Below are 22,167 nucleotides of genomic sequence, written 5' to 3' on the forward strand. Positions count from 1 at the left end.
AGGTGTTCACTGACAGCTGTAGCCCCTTTAGTCCCACTGATGTTAGGAGTTTCAGTGCTGTAAAAAATCCCATTAAACACCTATACAAGTCTTCCTCCTCCCGAAGACCTTTGAATGTGTAGTCCTGCGATCCCGGACCGGCTCCTCTTGAAGAAGGTGGAAAATTTTCCACTGGCTTTGAAGAGGTGTTGGAGGCATCAGCTCCAGCAGCGTGCGGAGTCACCTGGAAATGAAGTGTTACTGCACTGCCCTGCACAGGGCGCCGGGGTCCACACTCGCACAACCCCGCAAGCAGCTCGCCGGAAAAAACACTGAATACAGAGCGTTTGTGGGAGGGGGAAAAGCTTTTCTAGCCTTTATGGTCCTTGAGAGTTTGTGTTTGCAAATAATTCTTTCCACAAATTAAAACCGTCTGCCTCTGGGGAAAGTATTGAATTTTTTTAAACTACACGAGAGTTTTGGTACAAATCAAGATATGGGAAAAAATCTTTAAATACAGCCTTTCATAGAAAGCATGCAGTTTTCACGCTTTTACCATGGCAATTCATAAAAGGGAAAGTCAACGCTATTCTAGACAATTTCCCAAGCTCTTTCACCCCTGTGTGCACCAACGCAGCCCAGCTGCATCATGAAGGTCAAATAAATGGAGCGGGTTCTTTACAAGCACAAATTAGTCTCTTAGTGAAACCGTGTCATTTTGTACCAGCTGAGAACTTGGTCCCTACTGCTTAATGATCTTTCTTTGCATCTTGAGGCGACTCCAAAAGATAACTCTTCTTTACATGCAGGAGGCTGTAAAATGTGTTATCTTTTAGAAGCTTAGAAAACCGCTATATATGTAACAAAAGAGGCCATTAACAGCTTGTAATGGTGGGGTATATCTAGGAATTTCTTCAGTCCGCAGAGAAGCGCTATTATTATTATTACCAGCATAAATGAGAGACGATGTTCTCACCACGTGGGTTGCGAGAGACGAAACCCAGCTGGTACTTCTGCTAAACGTGTTGAGCTCAGGAGCACAAAGCTGTATAGAGACTTGATCCATCTAAAGAAAACTTTGGCAACAACAACACTGCCTGTCTTCACCAAAGGAGGAGTTGCATCTTTCTCAAATTTAGGAACAAAGAAACTTAAGTGCTTCTGATTGCCAGTGCACCTGCTCCCCATGTGCTTGTGCGCTTCTTAGTTCTTTCTTTTATGGATCCCCTGTGGCATCCTGGGGGTGTGGTTGGATTCTTTCTCCATCTTTCCGTTCATCTCCGGCATTTCTGAATCCCTACAGAGCAAAGAGACCACACATCTGCGCTAGATACTGGGTGTCCAGCAAATGCTTGTACACTGAGGTGATGGTGCTGCGCGGGTGGGTGGGTGCAGCGGGGATGTCTCCATCCGAGCAGACGGAGCACCCGTTTGTAGATGAGGCTTTCTTGGTTTTGCAGTCTGCAGAGGGACGTGGGGTTGGCTTGGGGTGCAGGGTTGCTTCTGTATTTTAGAGCACTGAGGTGCAAGCTTTGTGGCTATCTGGGGAAGAAGTTAGCACGGCAGCTCAGCATCCCACCACCGCAGCCTTGCCACAGGCACGCAGGCAAATCCTACACGTGCCTCTGTTTCCCTGGGCTGCCGTTAGTTAAGCTCCGCTCCAGCGGGGTTTCTAGACAGCGCAGAAGGCCCTCACAAAGCCTTCCTGCTTTTATTTGACACAAACAGTGACTTCCACTTGATTCAATCACTGCTTAATTTGATCCTCCATTTAATTTTATCAAAACTGTAGTAATCAAATAATTTATACTAAAACCATTACAACTTCCACTTGTTTATTCCGATCAATTTTAATCCTTTAAGGCACAAGGTTTATTGGATAATTTGATTATGAGATAACAAAACGCTGTCATTAAATCTACAAGGAAAGGACAGAACACAAAAAAGAAAGTTAAAAAGATCCCAGGGACTGCTCATAATAAAGAAAAAATACAATAACATAGTGTTATTTAGAAGTCACAGTACACACAATGAAAGCTAAGAAGCGTCCTGCTGTTCGTGAGATGAAAAGATCAATGACATGTTTTGGTCGAGACATTTCTGGCAATGAACTGCACTGAAAAGGGGAAGACAACATAATTGAATGTGAATGAATTTGCCTTTTTTGAGTGTTGACCCACATGAATGAATGTATGTCAGCGGTGTTTGAGTTTTCCCTCTCTGCAATAAGCCTTCAAAAGCCGAAGCCAGCAGAGTAAGAGGAGGGAAAAGATTTCCACTGCAGGCTGTTTCTCTATTGCTGTGAGAAATAAAACACAATCTCCTGCTCCACTGATCCTTCTCATCCCTTGACTGTGCCACATCTCTGCCCCGCAGGTCAACACTTTCATCTCCTTCGTGTTCCCCATGGTCGTCATTTCTGTGCTCAACACCATCATCGCCAACCAGCTCATGGTCATGTTCAGGCAGGCTGCCCAGGAAAACCAGGTCTGCACCATCGGCGGGCAGCAGACGATGCTCAGCATGTCCATGGAGCCCAGCCGCGTGCAAGCCTTGAAGCACGGCGTGAGGGTCCTACGTAAGTATTCAAATCTTTTGGCATGGAGCTGGCTAGAGGTGTCTAAGTAAATACGATTTGAAGAGTAATAGGTTAAAATTGGTAAATGTTTTCACCCAAAACATATTTTAACTTAAAATTAGCTCTTTTTGGAAATCCAAATTGCCCCCAAATGCTTTGACATTTGCCAAAATTGTCCAGTTCTTGTCTCAAAGCCCCAAACTTTGGAAAATAAATTTGTTCATTTTCTTGGCCTCTTTCCTTCTTCATCTATTTCTTGCTGAGTCACCAAGAGTTTTCTAGGGAACTTTATCCTCTATTTTCCACTATTTTCTTTGTCTCCCAGAGTCACTTTTGTGAGTCCTAACCTTCCCATAAAGGATTAAAAAAATCATATAGAGAAAGGAAGCTAGAGAGAGATTTAGGTATTATTTAATTAATTGTGCTCAATGGGGGAGAAGTTGAGAAAAAAATATATATTTCACGTTCTGTGAAACAGAAACAACTTGATAACATCAAGCTTTCCTGCTTCTTTTTCTGTTTCTGGCCAGCTCCAGCCTGAACACCTCTCCTTCAGCTGGTGCTGGTTTTAGGCTTTGAGTGTGACCAGGCTCTGGTCTAGTTTTAAAGCCAAACTTATTTCGTGATGTTGGGTTTGAAGAGATTGGCTGGAGTGGACACATAGCACAGGGTACACAGCCCCACTGGCATTGCCCGTGGTAAATTAGATGTGCAAATTCCTCTCAGCTGTTACAAGCAGAGACTTTGGAAGCCCGGTGGTGGTGGTTTCCTTCCCCTGCTCCCAAGGTAAAAAGCAGGAGCCGCTCTGAAGGTGTGTGGAAGATCAGTTTTCCTCCAAAGATACACACATAGGAGAAAGGAGTTTCTCACAATCAATCACAGCTTTAATTCAGATTTCAATTTTCCTCTCTCTCTTAGAAAAAAAAACAGGCCAAATGACTGAGATTAAAAAAAAAAAAGATTTTTGATTAATCCAGACTCTTCCTGGTGTTTCTCCTCTTCAAAACTCTGATAATAGCAAAACTGATTTGATAGCAAAACATTCCTCACGTAATCCCATACACCTGGTGTTTTACAATATCCCAGAAATAACCCCACTGCAGACTCGAAACCCTGAGCGAGACAGTGGCAGGGGCGATGGCTGCGTTCTCTGCAGTGAGAGCATTCCCCCATTCCTGTCTTGCACGTAACGTCTCCCCAGGTCAAGTGTTCAGCTCTGGGGTAAGGTGACTCTGATTTATTGCCTTTCCTGGGGGCCAAATGTCTCACTATAAACTCAGGAGAGTTCCCAAGGGACATGTGTGCACCCTTCTGTGAGCTGCGCTTTACCTTCTCCCACCAATATTGCACCCAATGTTTTGCAGACTCTGACCCAGGTAATCACAATATATTAAAAAAAAGACATTTTTTGCCCCAAGCCAAATTAGTATGCAGCAGAAATTAAAAAAAAATGCTGCTTCTTATATGATTTTAACTAAATTTTGCAGCCCTTTGAGGGCTGGCTATCTAAACATATTTCATCCAAATTCCCAAGCCCTGTTCTGGAACATACCTTCATCCATATTTCACATGCAATAAAGGGTTCACATTTGCACATGCGATGTCTCAAACAACATTGATAGCTGTGAGCACCAGTGGCCATTTGAACTGCTCAGGTGTAGTCATAACTTCGTGGAGAAACTAGATAGAACTTTGGTCTCCATGAATGAAGACAGAAAGAGATTCGATTTTTTTTTTTGTTATTCTTCCAAATAACGACATTTAAGGTAATCACAAATAATCCTTTTCTTTTGCTTTTGCTTGTTGATATATAGAGCTAAAGAACAGACCTGCTCACACACAGACACTCTCTGAAAAAGCAAAACTAGCCTAGCATTTTAATGATTCAATCAACAGCAACTTAAGCCTTGCATATACCGCTTTATTCCTTTTCTTTTTCTGCCGAGCTTTGGTTCACACAAAGGTTAAATAAAAGATCCTGCACCCAGGAGTTGAGCTGTACTGCAAAATACTGGATGGCTTAAATAAATAAGCTGAGGAAAAGACCAAAAAATCTGGTAGCTTAGACTGACAGATGATAAAGCATAAGGTCTTCAAAAATAGTACCCAACAAAATCTAATAAAGTATGCCGGTACTGGTTATAAACTGTGAGAGTCCTCGTGCATATTAGATGGTGAGGGTTTGTTAGCAGAAAGTTTTCTGACCGGTGCTTTCCATGGCAAAGCTCTTGGTAGCTGAAGTGCTTTGGCCAAGGCCACATTTTCAACACGGAAAGAAATCCCTAGAGAAGGCACCAAGAACCTCCATGAGATTTTTCCAGCTGTTTTTCACGAGGGATGCCTCCCACGCAGCACGCTATGCCCATGCCATAGGCAAGCCACCGCGTGCACCCCGGCTTCAAAGATCGTGCTGGGAAATGCCGACTGAGAAAAAGGAGAGAAAAACCCAGAAGACATTAAATTCCCTGTAATTATCTTGTCAGGCTGTGGTTATTTACTGTCTCTGCACCCCGGTTAACCACCACCCACCCGGGGACAAGAAGTGAGCCTTGCTTCAGCACTGCGCCTGCCATGCGAGTCCCTCGGTTGCCCGCTATCTTCTTCTGTTTCTTAATGCTTCTGCCCACTGCCATTAAGTGAGAAGCTGCCTTTTCTCACTTGAGCTACAACTTTTCACACCTCTCTCTCTCCTTTTAGTATTGTATACTCTTCTAACGTCAAGAGGAGAGAGCTCTTCATGAATAATAACAGAGAGATCTAAATTTACACCTGCCGTTCCCTGGGCATTGCTCGCTGGTGGTGGAAAGCATCCCTCACCAACAGGTCCACGTTTCCTCTGAGGCACTGAAAAACAGCCCTTCTTTCTCCGAACAATAAGCTTAATTTTCTTCTTCTTCTTCTCCAGGCAAATTTTTGCTTTTGTTATGTACGGCAAAAGCTGAGAAAAGTTAGCAAAAGCGAGGGCTTCAGTCTGGAGCCTGAAATGGTGTAAAAGTGGGTCAGACGTGGCACCGTGGGCAGCGATGCACAGACATTACGTGCATCTCCGCAGTGCCAGCCTGGCAGCAGGGCTGAGCTCCCTTCCCTGCTGGGAAGGCAATGAGAGAGCGGCCACTTGCTCCTTTTCTGGAGTGAGGAAGATCCAGCAAATAAGAAATCCACCGTCAGTTTTGTCTGTGATTCACCACATCATGCAGAAAGGCTTTTTTTATCTAGCAAGTGTGAGTGAAATCCTGCTTCATTTCATTTTTCAGAGGCACTTGATTACTGGAGGTGCCTGATTCACATTTACTTTTGTCACCTGTTCCTCGCAACTTTTTTTTTTTAAATAAACCAGGCTTCTGAGCTGTCTGAAAAGTAGCAAAAAATAAACAAGGATGCACATGATTTACCCTGGGATCCATGGAAGCCAAAACCATGTACGCAGTCTAGGCTAGTTTATGGAAGAGGATGGGAAAAGAAAAATGACACTTGTCCACACTAATAAAACCATTGGCAGAAAATCAGAGCTTCATGGGGGTCAAAGTATTTTCCATTTCCGAAAGGGAACTTTGGCCTGAAGTACGGAGAGCTTGATTTTGTTTTAAGGGTGAAATGTTTCAGAACTTGTAAAACTAGTGCTCAGAAAAGAAATTTTTGCAGTTCATGGTGTGCAGAGCTGTTGGATGAGATCAGAGCAGCAAACACCTCCAGATCTACTGAGATTATATATTTACTTACATTGAAGTAGGAGCTAAAAGTGGTCAGGCTAACAGCTTCATTCAAAACATCCACAACACTTTTTCCTCCTCTTTAGTAGCATTTATGTATTTTCTTGGCTCTGTCTGACTTTGGTCGTGTACAAAATAATTAGGGAGATCAGGATCAAGGAACACATCAGCCCTGCTGCCTGGGAGCCAGCTCGTTAATTCATTAAGCATGTGATTTCTGATTGTAATTCCCTCTCTGCTGTCAGCGTTCACCAGGTGTGAGGATCCAAATTCAGAGAGCTCGAGGCGCTGGCAGCTTCCCAGATCTTTTGTGAGGATAACAGGGCAGCGTCTGCACAAGCGCTGCTGCTAAAAATACCTGCCGCTAAGAGATTTCATACCCTCCTTCATCCATCCAATACATCTTCCATTTCTCCAGTTATAAACCTCCTCCAATTTTTGTTATTATTCCTTGGCTGTATTGCAGGAGTGCTGAAGCTGAGTCTCTTGGGTGCTGTGTGATGTTCCATGGAAGGGTGAAGCTTCTCTGATGGCGTAGACTGATAAGCCAATCATTTGATAAGGTAGAAAACGTCCTAAATAAACCCAAACTGTAGCACCAAGTCTTAAACACACACGTGCACACACGCACCCTTCAGAATAAGCAGCCTTCAGCAGGTAAAACCTCACATACGCTGCCCAGACCGCTGCATACTGTCCCCAGACATCGAGAGGCAATATAAATCATCCCCATCTCAGTTTCACAGTTCCAAACAGCTGCTCAAAAATGAGGGCATATTTGAGCCTGGTTCAAGCTGAAAGCACTGTTTGGCCAACACATCTTCTCGAAAGGGGACAGTTTTGTGACATGGACTAATTGTCCCCATCAGCACACCAGCCTGCAGCCCATTCTCCTCCGAGCAGCCCTCAGCACCTCCCCGACTGCCCGTCAGGTTCCTGCCGTGGATGGAAGGAAGGAGTTGTTGAACGGCACAGCTGAGATCTCATAACAATGTTGAGACAAACTGATGGACATCAAGGGCAGGTTTTGCACGTCCCTGGGTGGACGTTGGCTAAGCCTATTAAAATGTGATCGGTGCCAGGTAGCATTTGCTCCGTTAGAGAAGCTGCTTAGTGAAAGCAATTATAAAGCACTTAGAGAGGTTTAACCAATTAAAAGAATATCCTTCAGTCTCCCATAGCTGGCTGGGTGATGCCTCAGTAAGATGCTTTTTAGGAGATGAAGTCAAACCATTTTTTTTTATTGAATATCTAAGAATTTTTAAATTATGGTTTGGGGGTCTCTGCATTTCTTCAAGTAATACTAGAGAAAGGCCAAGTTACTGAAGTATCCGTGCGACCTGCATTTCATTAATAATTCCCCTTCTGACAAATGTTTTGAAAAGTGCATTCATGTCTCCTCACCGATGTGCCAAGTCTGAGCTATCCGTTTTAGGAGGAGAATATCACTATGACATTTAGCGTAACCATCCCGCAAACAGGAATAACAAATAGTAAATACTTTGCAGCCACAATACACAGAAGAGCACCGGTCTGAAGATCTGCTCCTTAAACAGTTGTATTTCATAATTACGATATTCTAGGGAAATCAGATTTGTCCATGAATCATTTCTTTTGCAAGAAAGGAACAAAATTCATGGCAGTTTGTATCCCTAATAAAAAGTCTGAGCAACTGCAAGTGGAGTTCAGCAAAACCCCTGTGACATTAAGCGTGAGTGGAAGCTGAGTTTAACAGCTGGAGTGTCACATTGAAATTCAAGAGGATAAATTAGCTATATAACAGTTGTATATATTTCCCAGAGATGTTTGTACACGTCGGTTTACAGCCTGCCAAGTGACATAAAGAGAGCAGTATCGGAGCGCTCCATAAACACCCTCTGAGGAGCGGAAAGGGACCACGGCTGCACCTCTCGAGTCTCTTTTTTCTCCTCCCCCAAGACGTGTCCCTTCGCTGGCGCTGCTCAGCCTGGCGAGGCATTTCTACTGGGATTCAGGCTCTCGTGGCTGCATCTCTGAAGACAACCCTAGGGCTGGTCAAGCCCAGCAAGCAGATTTTCCAGGTGTTAAACCCTGTCCATATGAGTGTTTAAAAAGCTAACTAACTAACTGATGCGTTTTTAAACATAAAGTCCGGCCAGGGCCTTAGTCCCTGCAGAAGCATGCAGTAAACAAAGCCCCGGCGTCCCCCTGGAGAGCAGAAACCGTTCTGGGAAGAACTAAGGGCACGTGAAACTCAAAGCTGGAGGGGAAAGAAGAAAGGGGCTGCAGAGGTTGCCAGTTCGGGTTATACCTGATCTTATCAAATAGAAAGAGCCTTGAACCTGGTGAGGAGAAGACAGGAGCCCTTATCTATCCTTCAAAGGGGAAATTTTCTTTCTTTCTTCTTCCTTCTTCTCCAAACTCCTGGACATCCCCGAGAGGAATGGCAGGAATGAAGTTTAAATGGAATCGAGCAACTTCTTCTTTAATTTCCAAAAAAATAATTACCTTAGAAGGAAACTGAGGAAGACACCCCAGTTCGCACTGGGTCAGCGGTGACGTGCTGCTTGTTGGAGCCTGTTCTTGGGCTGGCTTTAACCTTCATTTTCTGCCTTGCTCGGACGAAACCAGTGCCAGTGGGCGATTTAATCACCGGCATGAGCAGGGGCAGGAATTCACATCCATTTTCACACCTGTCAGCTGAAGCCATTGAAAATCAGGACTGGAGAATATAGTCTGAGTAAAATACGTTGGTTTTGCATGCCAGAAGGTTTTTCTATTCACTTTGCTGTCTCGTCACCATTAACAAAGAAGTATTTAGGGGACTGTGGCTCCTTTCAAGCAAGACAGCATCTTCTACCCCATAATCCAAAAAAGAGACACAAAAAGAGACAATCCTCCTCCAGCAGGAAAAAAAGAAGGAAAATGATACAGAAAGATAAACAGCAGATCTCTGGCTGCTGGGAATGGAAATTAAGGAGTCAAATCTAATGTTTACACTGCTCAGTAACATGTGCAAGAGCACAGGGGGGTTGTATCCAGCAAATGCTGCATGTTTGCAGTGGTGTCTAAAGGAGCTGAGGGCTCCCCAGGCCCATTGCTCTTCCCAGTTTCTCCTTCTTTGCTCTCCTGAGTACTACTGGTGCATACTGGTGTTCCCCAATCTCCGCTGGTTATCGACTTTTATGGAAATCCTTTCTTCTGCAGCCTTGTGACCCAAATACCAGCATAAGCAATTTTAATTTTACTAGGCTCATACCCACCCTTGCAGCTGCCATAATCCCTAGTTTAGGGCCCACTGGTATAAATATTGCCTACGACCTGTCAGGTAGTGCATCATGTTAATATAAACAGCGCCTCGAGGTTTAACTAGGCAGTGCCAGCTACATCTACACTTGGCCCAGCTTTTGCCATCTCTCATATCAAGTGGCACGGTGACATTTGCTCCCCTTTGTGAGAGATTCTCTTGTAACGGCATCGACTAAACGAGTATATAAAACCCAGGAGCTTTGAATACACAAAGACTGTTTCTCCAGAAATCAGCACTAATGCAAATCCCTGACATGAGCCCCATAACACTGTCATATACGTTATTCTGTACCAGCTGGAGCGTGCATTCCTTGGCAGCGTTGGAGACACACGGCCGCTGATGAGCTGAAATGCAGAAAAGGCTGAGAGATGTTGTTCAGATGGGTCAGTACATACCCAAAGAGCTCCTGCCTTTGCTCAGGAATTACAACACGCTGTTCCCCAGCAGTATGCATTTCATCTCCCCTTGAAATGCAGAGAAAAAGAAATAAATTGGCCAAAACAATCTGAACAAAACTATCAAGAAAGGATGTATCTGAGGCTCTCTGGAGGCCTTAGCAGCAGTGGAGGTGGTTAAAAGAGGGAGCAGCATCTCTTTTCTCCCGCTCCTGGAGAGAAAGGAGGACAGGATGGAGGGATGCCCTCGCCAAGGGCCACCCCGGAGCCGCAGGGCTGTGGCTCAGCACGACCCCAGAGGGGATGGAAGAGCTAAAGCGAGGAAGAAAACACCATCCACTGCAGCAGATCCCTGGGGTCTCGCGTGAGTCGGCAGCGGCAGCAGATTGCCCATCGCCGTCCCGGTGCTCTGAGTCACGCCAAGCCTCAGATGGCCCCAGAAGAGGGACAAGGGGCTCAAAATCCCTCCCGTGGCTCCCACGCTCAGCCGAGCTGGCCACCAAGCACCCACCAGGGACTTTTTACACATGATGTATTGCTCCATGCTCACGCTAACTCAACGTGAGTTTTTCGAGTTATTGGCCCTGGAGAAGGGCTGTCTCCCAGCATCAGCCACAGGATACACACAAGGTAAAATAAAGTACTCAGTGCGATCTAATATAATTTAACTTCCAGAATTGCTTCCACATCTAGTTTAGTCTGAAAATCAAGACTGGCACAGTTTAAATCTTCTTTTGCACAATGAAAAAGATGTCACTCAAAATTTATGTTTCCTCTGCAGGACTTCCTGCGCGATAAACAATCAAGGGCTCGTCTCTCTGCTGCTTCTCCTTCCTCTCTCCCCTTCTTCCTCGGGATGCGGTTCAAACAGACAGAGAATAGAACCATTATAAGACAAAATAGAAAGCCACAGGATGCGATAATTCAGTTGTTAATACACTTTTAAATTGGGAGTTTGATTTAGAAGGGAAATGGAGATGCAGCTCGGTGGGAGGATCATTCCCCAGCATCCCTGGCACGTCAGGGGCGGCTTGCTCAGCTCTCCTCTCCGCTCCCCAGCCCTGGGCTCGCAGGCTTGGCACCTCGTTTGCTCAAATGTGGGAAATATCGGAAGTTCATAGAGCAGCCCTGCTCCTACTAAAACCGCATTGAATTAATTAGAAGTGAAGGATGGGTCTAGTTTATTTTTAGTTCAAAAAATAGAGGCAGCAAATCTCCAACAACAAACACCATTCCGGACAGTCACCCCCACCACACGTTGGGTCGAATCCTTCCCCAGGCGGTGCTCAGCTCCACCAGGCTGACCTGCTCCATCTTACTCCACCAAAGAAACCCCTGTGGGAAGCCTCAAGATAATGGAGAACAGGTTCTAGGAGCCAGTAACAATAATAAAAAAATCATTTTGGCAGCCACTTTGCCCATCATTTGTTTTACAACTCATCTGTTTTGATAAGCATGTGCCTGGGGAGGCACAAGACAGCAGCAAAAGGCACCAGGTATCAGGCAGAAAAAGGCACTTTCACACTGTTAGATGAAAGTTAACACGTTTCCGTGTTTCAAATTCATCCCTGGGGAGGGGACCCGACAGGGCAGGATTGCCACCCTAAATCTGCTTGATCCCTTGTATGATAAAATTGAAACATACGGATTAAGGGTGACGAATACCGGTCAGGGTCTCCTAATCTGCGCGGCGGAGGCTGGCGGCACAGAACCGCACAGCGTGCTACCCAGCTGGGATTTCAAAATCAGACCATAAGTGTCTCCAATACACTATGTGTTTAATAGAGTTTTAATTGCAGAGTGATTGCATGTGATATTACAGAATTACCACAGATTACTTAATTGACTATTTGTTTGCTGAGGTTAAACAGATAATTCTCTCAATATGTGTTTTTGCTGCTATAGATGCCTGCCTCCATATTATCTGGAGCATTGTCTGAGCAACAGAAGCAGAGATCCTTTACCAGGAGAAAACCACTTTCATTTAACCTGTTGGTAAATTTAACAGGCAGATGTGTGAGACTTAAAATTGGCTGTACAAAGAATCCAGATCCCGCTGTTCTTAAAGAGCTGCATGCAGGGGTAAGCAGCTGGGAAGTGCCAGTGCATGGAGGTTTCTGCAAACATTATGACGCGCACAAATGAACTTGTGTTGGGAGCCATTTGGGAAGCTGCTTTCACAGCCTGAAAATCCAGTTAATCCTGTACAGGCACTGGGAAAGCAGAGGGACTGGAGGTGTGATGTTGGCTTGTTCCCGTTGGCCCGAGGCTGATGGATGGAGGGGAGAGGCTGGAGAGTATCGCTTCTTCTGTGGCCCCTGGGAGGGATCTCCTGGGGAGTCACGGGTGGACTGCTCCATGCAGGGCAAACCAAAGGTCCATCTGACAGAGAAATTAATTTCTGGAGGTGGCCAAAAGCAGGTGCCCAGAAATGTGAAAGAGCAAGGCAGGCATCCAGCGCTGCCTCCGAGCTTCCTGGTGGACCTCCCCGCTTCTCCTGTGCCACTGGTCCTTTCTGGGCTGTCCCCATCAAAGTCCCAGCAAAGCTCCTCCAGGCAGGATCAGACGCAGGTCAAATTCATTCACTTGACGGCATCTGAGGAGCTGCAGGCCATCTAGTCATGAATGACATCTGCGATCGCAGTGACCATATAGCAGCCAAAAATATTCAGATTGAAATAATGAATTCACTTGGATAAGAGAATAAAAACAGACCCTCTAGCCTTTTTTCCAAAACATGTCCCTTCAGCTGCCTAAAACTTTATTGAATAAATGGCTTTTGCAGCGTTCCTGGAAGGTGCTCTTATACATCATGCAGGCTGATGCTAAAAGAATATAACCATCTCCATTGTTAGTTATGTGTTTAATAAAAGAGATAGCACATGGACTTGAAGTAAGGCTGTGAGTACAGAGCTGGACACCAGGAATTATTTAATTTCTGTGACCCAAATTAGGCAGTGACCCTGCTAGTGATGACACCCACAAAAAACAGGGCACAGACACTTCCCTCCCCACTTTGTTACTGAAGCCTCCTCCATGCCTCTTGACTGAGTAACGGTGATGGGAGATGCAACCACAGCCAGATTTGCTCCTCCTGGACCACATTTTTCAAGGGAAACACATCTTCTGCATATCTCCTCTATGAGCTATGGCATAGTCCCTGTGGGATGACAGCGTCTGGGTTTGGGACACATCCACATAAATATTTTCAGTCCCAAGGCAGAAGGAAAAGCAGCCTTTGCCTCCACGTGCCAAATTTGCATTGCACCAGTGGTGCGTAGCTCTGGAAGAGAGCTTTGCTGCTTCCCAGCCCTTTGCAGGTCACACAAAGGACAAGAGTGATGTGGCCCTTATTCTCTGTAGAGCAAATCTGGGATAAAAAATTAACATAATTATTTTATTTAGCCTTGATTTTCTTCTTGTCTTTTATGGTATTATGTTTTAACTGAGATTTCTTTATTTCCTGCTAGGATTCTGCCAGAATCCCGTCATTTCACAGGGAGGTTGAAATGCATATTACAAAAGAAAACAAATCTTTCCCTTGATTGCCTGATATATCTGGTTTTTAATCTAGATTGACAAACGCGCTCTACCAACAGCACTTTTAACCTTCAGAGTTGTTGCATTTTATTTTCCATTGTTTGATGTCCCTCGGCAAGAATCTGGAAAGGAAAAAAACATATCGTCTTTCTCTGCTTACCCTTTAATTAATCATTTTTATTATGGCAATGTCCAGACCCAAACATCTTGTAATCACTGTCTCAGGTATTGCACAAACGTAGAACAAAAGGACGAGCCCTGCCACCAGAAAGCAGCTCCTGAGGCTGTTTAACAATCCCCAGCCCCGTGGGGACTGCGGCCAGTGGCTCCGCGTAACAAACTAATGGGATTATAGTTTCCCTGGCTCCCTGGCTACCTGGATGAAAAACATACACTAACTGCCTCTGCGAGTACTTTGGACAAACTACCCAGTGCCACAAGGGCATGAAACACAAGGACAGATGCAAATACGGTTTCGTTTAAGCCGGTGTCTGAACTAGGCATCAGCAGTCCTTGATCTGTATTGTGCCTTCGCTTGATCATAATGTCACTGCCCCCGTGCTTATTGCTGTTTTCTATTATTTCTGTTATGCTTGTTTTTACAGACATTTGCAGGCTGGTTGTCCCTCAGGGTTATTAATTCTTTGCACAACGGCAATAGGAGAACAACGCGGGGCTTTAGGAAAACAGTTTACAGCGATAAACACCACACAGACAGGTCCCTTTTTCACCCCCGATGAAGAATTGCTCACAAAAAGTAATGGGCTTTTTTCATACCTTGCAGGTGCTGTGGTGATTGCCTTCGTGGTCTGTTGGCTCCCTTATCACATACGGCGTCTCATGTTCTGCTATGTCCCCTCCAGTCACTGGACAGAGTGAGTCACGAGGCGGGGGACGCGCTGCCCGCGTGCCAGGAGGGGGTGCGGGGTCAGGCTGGAGCCGGGGCTGCCGGGGCACCAGCGGACTTGGGGATGGAGGTGGGGATCTGGGACTGAAGGCGTTCTCCATGCGAGTGGTTGAAGCCTCAACCTCCGAATTGTTGTTTTAGTTTTTTCTTTTGGATTTCTTACCATGATTGCCAGCCAAATTGAGAGTCCCGGTTTTATCACCAAAATCCCCCCGGTGTGGGTGAAGGAAGCATTAGCTTGAACCAAAATGCATCATCAGCCCCTTGTTCTTCTGTGGCTGTGACCACAGACTCGCCCCCGTTAACAACAGTGATGGATATTCACCTCTGACAGCCCTTGATGCAATGACCCTTTGGAAAGGGGGGTTTCATACATCCGAAGTGGATTGCTGTCTCCGTGGGGGAGATACCGATCACTGGCCCTGGGATGGAGCAGCTCCTGTCAACACACAATTTACCTCCACGACGCCGTTAGTGATAGGAGAGATTACACAGGTGGGGAAAGAACTGCGCTGTTTACTGAGTCTGGGGCAGGTTATTTCCTGGGTTTTGCAGGGAGTGGATCAAAATTACATACTAGTAGTTGCCACTGATCAGAAAATGTCCAAATTCTCAGAGAATTTAGGGATAATTGCATGCCTACGCTGAATGCACGTGCGCTGTTCACAGACATGCAAGGGCACGCAAGCAGCTCCATGCAGCCTTTCTGCTGCATCAGGCCAGGTTCCTCAGCAAAGCAGCCACGGACCTGATTACTCATTTTAAATACATAATTAAGCATTAACGCTGTCTGGGGATATGCACCCAGGTAGCCTGAGATGCTATGAGATGCGCTCAGTGAAAAATGTGTCTTCTCTCCCATGGTGTTATGTTCCTTTTCTCTCTGGGTCCGGGTCTGTTTCCTGCAATGAAGGAAAAGAAAAAAAAATCTACGATACCAAAAAGCAGAGAACTATGAGACATTAAAATTTCATAAACTCCAAGCACAAAAAATAGTAATTTATGAGATAGCAGTCTACTGAATGGAATTGTACAGCCATCCGTAGTAAAAACCAAAACCTATCTTCAATCATGAAAACAGAGCTCTAGGCACACACTGGGACAAACTGTTGTTTCTTGTTTGCTCTCCTATATGAAAAGCACTTAAAGCAGCAATCAATTATGTAACGACCGCATTTGCTTTGAGCAAGAAGGGTAGAGAAGTCTGTCTGCAGTTAGTGTGAATTTATGCATTGTGATTGCATTCACATATTATTTTTCTTCTTTTAAAAGCCATGAGCGATTTTAAGAAAACATTGAATTTACAGGCATATTATGAATGGTGAACTATCAGTATGGTAGCTAATCAAGAGCTTGCAGCAGCTTGATGTGTTCATTTACAAATGCATGTGCCTGCCGCTGAAGAAGACAAATTTTTGCTATATTAATTCTTCACAACTACATCGAGAAGCTCCGCTTGTAAGAGCTGGATGGGCCATGCAGTATTTGGCAGTGCTGAGGGGGTGTGGAGGGACCGGTGATGTACTCCAGCACACGTCTATTTATCTTTTGTTAGACAGTGCTCAGACTAACAAAAAGGTCTGCAATTTCCACTCAGATAAATGATCCTGGGGAACATTTTCCTGAAAATGAGACCCACGTTGTTTATAAATGCTTTACCAGCTCAGAGCTGTTGATCTCAGTTGTCCCAAGGAAAGATATTTCCAAAAGAAGAAAAAAAAACCTAAGCATTTTCAACCAATTCTAGCTGAAAACATTACATTGTGATGGTCAGGATATGTTTCAAAAGCATGCTATCATCAGCTTGACCCCGGAATAGAGAATGCTATCCCAGATTACGGACAAATCCCAACCCAGGGACCCATTGATGAGCTGATGCAGCTCTCACTGCTGGGGGGAGGAGAGAGCTGCATCTGTTACTGGATCTTGGCTCTTCGGCAGGCTCTGTAGACCAGAACTGCAGCCAGAAAAGTCAAGCTAATGTATATGCATGACACAGAAACAAATTTCCATCTGGCTTCTCAGTTTCCAGAATGCTATTTTCGAAGACAAAGTGAACACACGAGGTAAATATCATGTCCGGACCCAGGGAATAAATAAGTTTCTAACTGCTAGTGATTGGGGTAAGACCTTTGTAGAGGCATTTGAACTACATTTGGCCAGTCCCAGTTGAAAACATAGATGTTTTCCTGGTGGCTCATGCACCATTCGTAAGCTTGTCCCCAACCGAGAAAGGTTAGCTCAGTCTTGTGACTTTGAATTATTTCAGTTCTCCACACTCTATTTAGATTTTTATCTTTCATCTGTCCTTGCAGTTTCCTTTTCAATTTCTACCACTACTTCTACATGCTGACAAACGTCCTCTTCTACGTCAGTTCGGCAATCAACCCCATCCTCTACAACCTGGTGTCCGCAAACTTCCGACAGATCTTCCTCTCTACACTCGCACTCCTGTGCCTGCCGTGGAGGAAGAAGAAGAAACGACTGGCCTTCACCAGGAAATCCAACAGCATCTCCAGCAACCACACATTCTCCAGCCAGGTCACAAGGGAAACTACGTACTGAAGCCAAAGGAGGAAGGGAAATGCATTTCATCGTGGAGTCAAAACCTGAGAGAGGCCTCTGTGACTTACATGCATGGTCTCCAAATTCACGTAACACAAGTGTGTTTAGCAAAGTCATTTTTGTCGGAAAAATAGGCTTTGTGCTGCCAGTAACTTTAAGGTTATTTTAAAGCATTGGCCTTGCCTCTTGTGAGTAATGTCTACACGTTTTGTAACTTCAGTCTGGCATAAATCCAGGTGCGGTGTTAACTGGGAAGCCAAAATATGTTAAACTTAGGCAAAACCATACTGCATTTCATCCTTTTCTCAGTGCAGAGATGCCGTGTTCACATCCAAGGGTTTGAGATCACGTCTCTTGGTGGCACCGAGCAGAGAGTCTGCTGAGGAGAAAGCAGTTTTGAACAGAAAGAGATGTGTTTGGAGAATGGACATGCTCATCTATGGGATGTTCAATGAACAAGGAGTGAAAACTCAGGGAGCCAGGTGGTTATTTTAGAAATATACCTAAATTATGATTAATATGACCTAGGTGCTCAAGTGAGCCGCTCTGGCTCCTTGAAATTAAATAACAACAGATGATGCCTTACTCAGATTGGGGTGGGTGTGGCCTGGGAAAATGGGGGTCATCTTTTACTTTAGGGCATACGTAGTGCCTGGCACAGTGAACCCCCTCTCTCGCTGGTATTGGTACCGCAACACCAATAAATAACAAAGTCTCCGGCAAAGTCAGGAATGCAGAAACTGTGCCCAGCTGGAGTGCTGAAAATGAACAGAAATGGAAAATCTTACTGTTGCCATACAGCCAAATCCTATTTTTTAGCAGGGAGAACAGCTAGCTGGCCTGCATTAAGAGGCGAGAAAACTCCAGGCTCATGAGGGCTCCAGGCTGCTGAGATAAGAGCAACCTGCCCCAATTTTGTGGGACCTTCAGATTTTTCCCAATCTTACTCCAGTTTTACTTGTTTCCTCACCATTTTCACAAGGCTGACGTCTCATATATCAGTTGTAGACAGCAGGGCCTCTTGTTCTACCTTTTCTTTTATTTCTTTTTGCTACCAGACCTGTTGGCACACTGATCTGCACACACAAATCTTCAGATAGTGCAAATGAAGAACACAAGAAGGTCTGAACTGAGGAGTCTTAGCTCTAAACCAACTTTCTTTTAACAAGCCAGAGGAACAGAAACAAGACCTGAAAATTCTCTTTGAAATTTCTCAGCTGGCCAGGATAGGTAACGTGAGCTTTTTCTCCCGTGTGATTCCACTTCTAACAGCCCACTATGTGATGCAGCAAATTGCTCCAGAGCCTTTAGCACCAGAAATCACAGGCCTCTGGGACAAGCCAAAGGGCTTTCCCCGCTGTCACATCACCAGATGGTGACCTGCATGAACCTGGAACCAACCAATTATCCTTGCAACCTCTGCTGTGATTTTGCTGGTGGTGACCTTGCGTCCCCTTTCACACCACACTTCATTAGGAGAGCAGGGCTTGCCTCTTCATGAGGACAAACTAGAAGAGTCACTTGGCTTAATTCAGCTTTCTGGGCTTTGCCCATACCCTGTCACTCTTCAGCTAACGAGCACCCTTGGTACGTAACAGAAGTCTCAATGCTGGAGATGTGGATCTGGTCCCAGTGAACTGTCACACAATGATGGAGACCAGTTACTGATCCACTGGGTACTGGTGACTTCTCCTGCTACAGATGTGGTATCTCATGGGTTAGACCCTATTGGGCTCAGGGCATAGGGAAAACACCTGTGGGGCATTTGCTGTGAGTTGTGAGTGATGGCTATCTGCTTCCAAGGCATTTATAACCTGGCAGTTGTACAGAGCTAGCTACCATGGTAGACCTGGCTACCATCAGCCATGACCTCCAACCACACCTACCAGGGGTGGGAGATTATTTTAATGCCTAGTACAGAACCACTCCAAAAGAAAGGGCTCAAAATATAGAAATCGGTGGGGCTTTAGTTTCTCCTGATTCAGCCAAACTGTAAGCTCTGTCCTGTCACGCCTTCTTTTAATTTCTTGCCCTGGTTGTACCAAACAGAGGGCAGAGATTATATTTGACAAAGCACTTCTGTTGCTCATGCACAGTTGACTCCTCTTTGGCAAGAAAAACAGGTAACAGCACACACAGACAAAAAAAAAAAAGCAAAAGGGGGACTGGTCTCTTTGGAAGGAAATCTGTGAGGAACCAACAAATGTTATCTCTGTGTGTCTTAGAAATGGCTTGGGCAGGTTGGAAGAAGAAGCTCTAGAAGACCTGTACATACTGCTTTGTGGGAAAGTCCAGGTACGATGAGCAGAGGAAGAGGAGTCTTAATGTCACACACTTAACATTGGCCTTCCAGGCAAGACACTTTAAAGGTTTCTGGAGAGGACCCAAATTTTTTAACTTCACTTCTAAGTAGAGTCAACAGCTGGGAGGTGGTTTCTGAAGCCTCCCACGGAAGCTGTAACTGTGTGTTGCTTTGACTTTCATTAGGATTTAACAACCTGCGTGTCGCAGTTGCTTTTGATGTTAAACATTATTAATATACTTGTCCAACACCAACCTGCTGAAATGTGCTTGATTATCTTAGAAAACACTGTACAAAAATTGTTATTTCACATAAGATGCTTGGCTTAGGTTTTCGTTACTGAGATACACTGGCAGCTCACAGAATATTTGATCACAGCTCAGAGAAACTGGGAGGTTTATTTTTGGTTTGACATGAAAATGGGAACAAGCAGGAGTAAAAATGAACGTATCATAAACTCCACAATGTTTGTTGGGCCACTCAAGTCCTGAAGAGCTGACTATCTGGGGGGATTTATCCAAGCGGTTTGCTGGCTTCTACAGCTCTGGTCCCACAGTTTAACGGGGAGCAGACCTGAGTCTATGGCCTTAATCTGAGATTGCAGCTCAAAGCTACCTCTTCCACTGGCCAAATCTGACTACCTTGAGCTGAGAGCCTAAATTACAGCTGATTTCATCCTCTCTCCCCTCCTCACCTAGTTTGGCTATATTCGACCTAAAGATTTAGCCCTTGAGCTCAAAGAAGTGAGGATAACTCACTGGAAGACCTCACAGTTTTGTAAAGGAAAGCATGATACCATAGAGAAGAAAAAGGTACGAGCTGCCCGGTATATACCAGAAAAATGGTTCTTTCCATGCCTTTTAACAACGGTTGAACTACTAACCCAACAAGGTTTAGCTTTAAACCTAATCGAGTATAAGTGGCTTTTGCCATTAGACAAAATGCATGCTCGCATCCTTTGCATCCCTGTTTCGTCTGAACTCTCCGCCGGGGCAGAGAGGTGAGCGTTGGTGCGGCATGCTGTTAATCTATGCAGATTTCCTATAAGTGTTTTGAACTGTTTCTTTCCAGTAAAAAAAAATCTGTTGAGCCCACAGATGTGAAGTGCTGCCAGATGGATTCTGAGAAATTCCCGTCTGAAGAGAGTTATCAAGTGACCTCTTCAAAGATTATTTTGAGGTTTCGTTTCTCTTCGCAGTGTTCTTGTCAGGGCCATCCATTTGGCAGCGTGTGAAATCAGATTTCCAAAGTCATTACGCTATTCGGAAGTTTCCCCCAGACAGGACTTTCTCACCAAAGGCCCAGTACACATCGCTGTTTGAACGCTCTGCTGAGCTTGTCTGTTTTGTAAAGCGCATGAGACCTCGCTTCAGCGACTGCGCCCGTAAAGGAGAAAACTAAATGGAAGAGTCGGGGAGGAGGGTTAGCAGGACATGTGCTGTAAACATGACGATAGCGGGACCGTTGCATTTATAGCATCAAATATACAGTGAAATAAAAACCGAGGCGTGCTGTTGCTGCAGGCAGCTCGTGTTGAGGTCTGAGCCCAGCGCCCGTGCGGCTGCCATCACCCCCTGCCCTCGGGAGGGACCCCCGGGCATGAGAGCGCGGGATCTCCCCTGTGCAACGCCTCGCGCGTCGCTCTGATATCGTCCTGGTTGTGGTGTTTGGTAGCTGTTTAAAGAAAGCTGTATCCGCCGGAGCTCTGTCTGGTTCTTAACATTACAGCTCAACAAGTTCTTTTGTCCTCAGTCTGGATTCGTTTAGTACGAAAACAGACATTGCTAATCCAGAATTTCATGATGCCGTGTCCTGGCTTTGTGATCAAGAGTCCTTCCCCCGCCGTGCCACCCGATAGTCCTGCACATATTGTATTTATGGCAAATATTTTTTAAAGTGCACCTTTTTTTTTTCCTGAAATACAAAATGTTGATGTGCTTTATTTTCTGTGGCCTGTTATGCAATGGGAAAAAAAAAAATGAATGTTAAAAGCGTGTCGGCGTCTCCTTTGTAAAATTTTCTGTGACAAAGGGAAGGAAGAGGGTGTGAAATCCTTTTGTGTAGCAATGGGAAACACTCTTTCAATGTAACATGCTATTATTGATACTGTATTTACTGATCAACCAGTAATGAAATGGTTACTTCCTGACATAGCCTTTGTACTGTATGCTATTTTATTTTATTTTACTTTGTCATTTATTGATCCTAAGAAATAAATATCCAAATTTAAGGCTTGGGCTAGTTGTGCTTGAAATGGCAGCTGTGCCTTTATCATACAGCCTGCTTACCAGCACGGGCTGTCTGGCTGTGGTCTACACTGGTGAAATCCCATCGACCTTGAACTGACCTTTGCCTCTCCGCTGCAGAAGGGCCCCCGCGTGCCCCTCTCCCGCAGCCCGCAAGCACTGGCCATTCGGCACGGCACAGCACCCGAGCGCCGGCTGCTGCTTGTGTCTGCAAGTCGGCCAACAAACGGGGGGAAGGCTGGCTGGGTCCGAGGGAGACTCCCACCGGTGAAGTTTGCCCTAAGAAATCCATCCCGAGACCTGGCAAAACCAAAGAGGGTCCGTGCTGGTTCACGGTCCCGCTGTGCTGTTAGGAACAGCAACGGAGAGCATCCAGCTCCCTTTGGTTGAACACCTGGGCTTTGAGCGTGTGGCACGCACAAGCCTGAAGTATGGGAGTGGAGATCTTCTGGGCTTCAAGAAAGACCCGTGCTGCAGAGAGCTGCTGAGATCCAGGTGGTCCTGCAGGAGTCTGGCTGTTTTCTCAACTCCTGCCTTGCTTGTCTTGCCTGCTTGCTTTCCCCTGTTGTAGGGCGAACGTTAAAGACATTGCGTCTTGGCCATTATTTCTGCAGCAGCTCGGCCCAGAAAACTGAGCAGATCAGGGCTTGATGCAC

General features: G+C 45.3%; 1 protein-coding gene across 1 annotated transcript in view; it reads left to right on the plus strand.

The window, feature by feature from the left end:
- NTSR1 (neurotensin receptor 1) overlaps nucleotides 1–21,227 on the plus strand; it is a 63,483-nt gene extending 42,256 nt beyond the window's left edge. The window contains exons 2-4 of the mRNA XM_075166677.1: nucleotides 2,356–2,557; nucleotides 14,276–14,366; nucleotides 16,714–21,227. Of these exons, the coding sequence (XP_075022778.1) occupies nucleotides 2,356–2,557; nucleotides 14,276–14,366; nucleotides 16,714–16,963 (543 nt within the window). The 3' untranslated portion in view covers nucleotides 16,964–21,227. The remainder of the gene's footprint in view (nucleotides 1–2,355; nucleotides 2,558–14,275; nucleotides 14,367–16,713) is intronic.
- Nucleotides 21,228–22,167: the final 940 nt, after the last annotated feature.

This window comes from Calonectris borealis, chromosome 17 (genome assembly GCF_964195595.1).
Source record: "Calonectris borealis chromosome 17, bCalBor7.hap1.2, whole genome shotgun sequence".
Taxonomy (NCBI): domain Eukaryota; kingdom Metazoa; phylum Chordata; class Aves; order Procellariiformes; family Procellariidae; genus Calonectris; species Calonectris borealis.